This window comes from Haliotis rubra, unplaced genomic scaffold, assembly GCF_003918875.1.
Source record: "Haliotis rubra isolate DU_JTF1 unplaced genomic scaffold, ASM391887v1 Scf70, whole genome shotgun sequence".
Lineage (NCBI taxonomy): Eukaryota > Metazoa > Mollusca > Gastropoda > Lepetellida > Haliotidae > Haliotis > Haliotis rubra.
This window is the reverse complement of record NW_025767413.1, coordinates 2402156-2408812: the sequence shown is the minus strand read 5'-3', so window position 1 is coordinate 2408812 and position 6657 is coordinate 2402156. Positions and strand designations below refer to the sequence as shown.

General features: G+C 42.2%; 1 protein-coding gene across 1 annotated transcript; it reads right to left on the bottom strand.

The window, feature by feature from the left end:
- Positions 1 to 5024: 5024 nt before the first annotated feature.
- Positions 5025 to 6394, bottom strand: LOC124258756 (cholecystokinin receptor-like). The gene has a single exon (XM_046692837.1). The coding sequence runs from the start codon at positions 6378 to 6380 to the stop codon at positions 5025 to 5027; it is 1356 nt and encodes a 451-aa protein (XP_046548793.1). The 5' UTR covers positions 6381 to 6394.
- Positions 6395 to 6657: the final 263 nt, after the last annotated feature.

Genomic DNA, 6657 nt, shown 5'->3' with positions numbered 1-6657 from the left:
ATTTGGGATTTGATAATGAACCATTTAAAAACACCTTTTGAGTCCTGCCACTGATGTAACAGTGTATCCATTTAAGTAATTCTTCACCTATACCGTAGCTTATTAATTTATGCCGTAATCCTCGGTGCCACACTCTGTCAAAGGCCTTTGAAACATCACAAAACACCATGCAATAGTCTTCACGTCTATCTAGAGCTGAGCAAATATTGTTATGAAGTTCTATTTAAGTAATTCTTCACCTATACCGTAGCTTATTAATTTATGCCGTAATCCTCGGTGCCACACTCTGTCAAAGGCCTTTGAAACATCACAAAACACCATGCGATAGTCTTCACGTCTATCTAGAGCTGAGCAAATATAACTGATGAGTCGTAGAATGGCCTACTTGAAATCCGGACTGATATTTGTATAACAATAGGTCCCTAGGGCTCCGTTCAACACGCAGCGGCTATCGTAAAGCCTTGCTTAGTATATGGGCGTTGGAATCGCCTTAAGCTACGGAACCAAGAAACCTACATTTGTATGCCTGAGGCGACCTTATCTTGATCGGGAAGTCAGGCTTCTTGAGACAAAGGAATTAATAGTAAGTAAATGTCCCGTCTCCGCCCTTGCTTAAATAGCTTCGAATTTCGATCGTAGCGCCCACTGTGTTCTTCCGACTGACCTGTCAGATTCCATCTATCATAATATCACATGCATTTATTTCATTTAGGGGCGACCTCTAGCATAATGAAACAGGTCACACCAAGCGAAGTGCATCAGATCATGTGAGCACTTTAATAAGGCATTAAAGCTTTTGGAAAATATTAGTGGACGACCAGTTGATGGTACAGTGGAGAAATCCTGCAACCGACTGAAATCTACAGTCACTATGTTGGTTAAGAATCAGACATCGAATTCGTAACGCGACCTTTTTTGGACTGCGCATAGACGTTTGGCTACAGTCAAACTATAACTCCATGGTGCGAACAAAGGTTGAAACTGTCTTTGGAAATCGGTTATCTCCCTTGCATCAGGAGGTGCGGTGAGGTGATATGGGATTTAACGTCGTGCTTGAGAACATTTCACTCATATGGCGACGTGCATGCGTGTGTATGTGTATGTGTGGCTGCTTGTACTAGCCCAGACTTAAGCTGGTTTTATAGTGCTAGCCCACTGAGATACCATGCCGCAGTGAAGCATGAATACCCCACTCAGACACATTATACTGACTCCGAGCTGACCAGTCCTTGTTGTACCCATTAATGCCGAGCGCCAGGCAGGGACCAACAAGTACCATATTTTAACGTCTTTTTTGGTATGACGCGGTCGGGGATCGAACCCGCGACCTTCCGCTCTCCGGACGGACGCTCTAACCACTACACCACAGAGGCGGTCCCTTGCATCAGGAACCTGTCCTGGCCGTGGATCGCTATTCGTAATATAAATCAATGGATTGTCTAGTCCGGACTCGACTATTCTATATAGCTGGAATGTATCTGACTGCGGTCTTTAAAAGAGGTTTATGTGGTCAGTAAAAGCCTTATGTCTTCCTACAAACAAGGAATATAGTCTTTACTATAATACTTTGGAACCAAGGAAGCTGAATCTAGGGGTTTTACCAAGATCAAATAATAAAATATCGAACATGTTTTTCCTTATTTCGAGGATGTTAAAGAAATGACCATTTTGGGGGGGTTTAAATGTTGCATATTTTTCATCTACTTCAACAACTTTTAAATTAAGTATTTCGCTAAAATATTCCGGTTAAGTTGCATTCATAGTCGTGCAGATAAAGTTTGATGAAGTAGAAACCGTTCCATCAGTCGATCTGGTTGTATTGTTATGCTTTGGAGTGTTCAAAATACCTGCGATTGTCCTTTGACGAAAGGCTTTCTTCTGCTTGTACAGCTTATGCCATATACATGTGTACATGACAACAAGAGCCCATGCAGTCACTACAAACAAACATATCTGAACACAAGAGTCTATCAGATGGGGACGAGTTCCCCCTTCTCCGTCTGCAAGGTAACAAAAGGTGGCGTTTGATTGAGGCAGCGAGTGAAGGGTTGGGCCATGGATGATGGCAGGAAGTGGTGGTGGTGGAATTGAGTTTAACGTCGTGCTTGAGAATATTTCGCTCATATGACGACGTGCATGCACGTGTATGTGTATGTGCGGCTGCTTGTACTAGCCCAGACTTAAGCTGCTTTTATAGTGCTAGCCCACTGAGATACCATGCCGCAGTGAAGCATGAATACCCCACTCAGACACATTATACCGACTCCGAGCCAACCAGTCCTTGTTGTTCCCATTAATGCCGAGTGCCAGGCAGGGACCAACAAGTACCACATTTTAACGTCTTTTGGTATGACGCGGTCGGGGATCGAACCCGCGACCTTCCGCACTCCGGGCGGACGCTCTAGCCACTACACTATGGAGGCGGTCGATGGCAGGAGGTATTGTTAGAACCAACGTCGCTGCACACGCCGCCCCACAACCTGCCTTTGTATGGAAGATTGTCATCTGTCTGACGAATGGTTTGCATATCTTTAAATATCTGTCAACCGCGACTGGTAAAAGAATTCCTGCGGATGCCAACGAGAAGAGCGTGACAGTCATTGTGGACAGCCTACAGAAGTTGGACAATCCGAACGTGGCATGATATCTCATTTGTACGATCTTAAGAGGCATGCTCAGAGAACAGTTCAGAATGTCCAGGAGTGCTAGTGTTACAATGAAACACCTTGTCGTGCTTGGTTTGAACAAGATACACGTAGCAGACCAGCGAGTTACCAACCACACAAACCAACATACACACAGCTACAAACACTATGGCCGGGCGATATCTGAGAGCGTACATGTCGTCATACTGATGTAGGTACATGGGGCTGTTTCGTCTTGTGCCATCGTTGTGGTATCCTGAATATGAACGGCGACTATAAAAATGAACATATACTGCATGAAAACAATGAAAGCTTTCACGAAAACCTTTAAATAATGGTATATTTCTTAAACACTTCGTTGTATAGCGTAATGGAGGGGTGTTGTTCTCCGAACAAAATTGCCATCTTCAATCAAGGGTATCATCAAGGGTATCATCCATTGATTGAGGGAGGCAATTCTGTACTGAGAACGGCGCCTCTCCGTAATCTATGATCGTGTAGGGTGGTAAACCTGTAAAACTTACATTGCTTCACTGCATACATGGTCATGCTTAGACAGTGGATAGTGTTGCCAGAAACGACAATCATCTTTTTGAAATTGTGTTATACAATAAAGAATTCATATAGTGATACGACCAAATACCTAATAAATAGACAGATTATTAAGTTTAATTTGTCTCAGATATAATGGATGCAAGATGCCGTGTCCTAGAATCGTACTTACCTGTGCTCACTGACAGCTTTCCCTTTGCAGCTTTATCCTTAGCTGACAATGCTTTTATTGCTAGTCGCCAGTGTTGAGTGAAATATTTTGTATCAACCAGGAAGTCTTCAATGTAGTGCATATTTCATTTGTGAAAAGAAGCGTCCTCACATGTAAGTGGAGCATTCTTTGTGTATTTAGTCACCATATCTGAATTTACCTGGCCCACATGGCTATGTACTTTGTCAGTCACACCTGTACATGTAGCTCCAGTATAGACTCCTAAGCCTATCGTGAATGACGGGTGTGTTGCCTAGGTCACGCCCTACGCTGCATAAGCATACATGAATCTTCACATTGAACTAGGGCTTCAAGTCGACTCGCACAGGACACAGGCTAGGCACATTATTAAGCCCTTAACTTGAGTCTTACTGATGTTTTTACGCATGGACTTCCAAACATGCGTTTCAGTGAGCAATTATCACTTACTGACTTAAAACATAAGCATCGATCTCCTATTAAATGAAAGATACAGTGAAGAAAAAAAGGAGTAATGAAAGCAAAAACAATATCTAAATATACAAATGTATGTAAAAGAAAATGTTTTATTCTAATGGTCATATGTGACAACAGGAGAGTGAGTTTTTATGAAGTCCAACATAAGATATCTGCTCTAATGTGAAAATGACAAGATAGGTCTCCTGAAATCTTCGCATGTTATCTATAGTTATAGGTGAAGGAAATCTTTATGACATTGTCACTTCTGACATGATTCAGAGATTGCTACATGAGTAACGATCAAATACCATATGTCTTACAACGAGGAGTTTCAACAGTCTAACGGACGAAAGCGAGTTAGATACGTTCGAAACGAGTTGAAAGATAAATGAAATCTGAAGGGTGCAGAATCTTTTTCTTATACAGAAAAACACAGTTTTAAACTTGCAACGACACCTTTTAGTCACTTTTCATTATCACAGTAGCGCATTAATACATAACACAAAGATCATTTGTGACGTCATCTGACTACGTAATACTCATACGTTATGTGACCCTTCACGTTGACGCTCCCTTTACACATAGTATTTATCAAGGCGAAAATGAAAACTAGATAAGACTTAAGAACATTATTAACAAAAACATAACGTCTCGACTGGGCGTAAAAGCAAAAGCACGACAAACGTGCATGTGTCATGAAAAGCAGTCCATGATAATCTGACCTTTGGTCATCACCATGGAGTAGCCTATCACGGACCTGGGATGCGATCTCACGAGTTTGATACCAGATATCTCACTTAGATTTGTCATCCACATGTGTGAAAGAAAACAGCCATCAGTGAAGTTAAGTCATCGTTTCGAATCAACTGCAGCATGTGTTAATATCAGCCTCTGAAGAAAAGGTTGGCTGCAGTGTCCAATGAAGCCAGCGTGTAACTGTGATGCATAGTTTCCATTCGATATGTTATAGCCGATAACGTCACAATTAGTCACATGTTCCTTTGTTTGTGGCTGTACAGTTCCTCATCTACCCGTCCTAAGCAAACCTTTGTCACTATTTATGCATCCCGGTTTCATCCCCAATAACGTCTGGAAGGATCCGCACAGTAGTTCAGCCAATGGTATACCTGTTTCACCTAGCAAACCCCCAGTTTCATCTTGCATCCCACATGTTTGTCTCAACGAAAACAAGAGACCGCTAAATTCTTCGCTTCATTTCTGAATCTTTCGTTGCAGAAACTGTAGACAATGCAGTTAACTGCACTGTTTATATAGTAGGAGCGTAGGAATATATTATACATCATGATCCCGGCTCCTTGTAAAGAGTTCTCAAAGTCGGATTTAACAAATCGAGTTATCATCAGGATCAGATGAGGTAAGAAGCTGATGATGAATACAGCTGTGATGATGAACAACATAAATGTTGTTTTCATCCCTCTAGGTCCTGATTGTGGTTTTGAAGCCTTTTTTCGTGTAGATGTCACTCTGTTCGGGCATTTGTCTGCACTACGTGTTTTGGGTTTCGCTGAAGTGTCATTCACATCTGAACAACTTGTCTCGGACGAATCATCGAAGCCATGATTTGAATTGGAAACATCTCCAAAGACTGTGGATGGCGATACTTTACAGAATGACTGCCGTGCAGATCTGATGCCCTTCCCTTTATCTGACTTCTTCTCATTACCAGAGTACTTCTTCCCGTTCTTAACTGTACCATCTTCAAATGACGTCTCAGTGGTGTAATTCGAAGTGTGATGTTCGGTATCCCTTGATGGGCGGAATTTGAATCTCCGGTGGTTAAAAACAGTCCTGCCAATGAAGGCGTACACAAACACCAGGATACCCAGAGAACCAAAGAAGATGAGGAATAAAACTCCGATATAGACCAACGGAAACAGAGTATCGCGCCATCTGTCGTCAATGGAACACTCGAAGCCGTTTATTTCCTCATTATCTGTTTTGACCGTTTTTCTACCATAGACTATGACTGCCGGGATGGTGACGACAAGTGATACAGACACAGCGATTCCAACCATGATGCGGGCGACTTTGATGGTAATCTGTGTGTTTAATGGTCGACATATCTTCCTGTATCTGTCTATCGCAACGGCTATGAGCGTGAATCCCGAGGACACCACGGAGAACGAATTGTTGAATCTCAGCATCTTGCATACGTTTGGGTAGTCGAACGTATGGATGTACCTCATGTCCAGGATCTCTCCTGGGAGTGAAATGAAGCAGGTCATGAGGTCAAACACAGACAGACACACTACAAACACACGGGTCGGGCTTGGTTTGAATTTCTTGAGGTACACAATCAACACCAGGATGTTTCCGAAAATACCCAGAACCATCAGTATGGCCAGATATACCACGGCAGGTATCATCAAGCGAAACGTCGTGTCGTCAAGGTGGGACAGATAACGTCTCTTCTCCTCATCGCTGATGTTTAATGATGACGTCACTTCCGCTGTTGTGATGTGTACACCAAAAAGTGTTGTTCCCGTGGAGACGACCGGCAACATGCTGGCCATAGTGTATGGTCGAAAACCTGAAATGATAAAATTAGTCATTTATGATTCTCTGAAGTGCCACATATATATCCCTGAAATGTGATATTTACCAAACTAAGAAGTAAAATCTGTCCTTTGATTATAATCTCTTTTCAGAGATATTCAAAGTACGACCAACTTTAAGTTTCCCAAACTTCTGTGAAGCACAAGTAATATCCATGGAGAATCAACAGCCCACGATATAAAGATATTTTAAGTATTATATTTTCCCGTTTTTCACACGTTCTATAGAAGGAAG

Excerpts from the sequence above, each read along its gene's own strand:
- LOC124258756 (XM_046692837.1), bottom strand. The coding sequence starts at position 6,380 with ATGGCCAGCATGTTGCCGGTCGTCTCCACGGGAACAACACTTTTTGGT.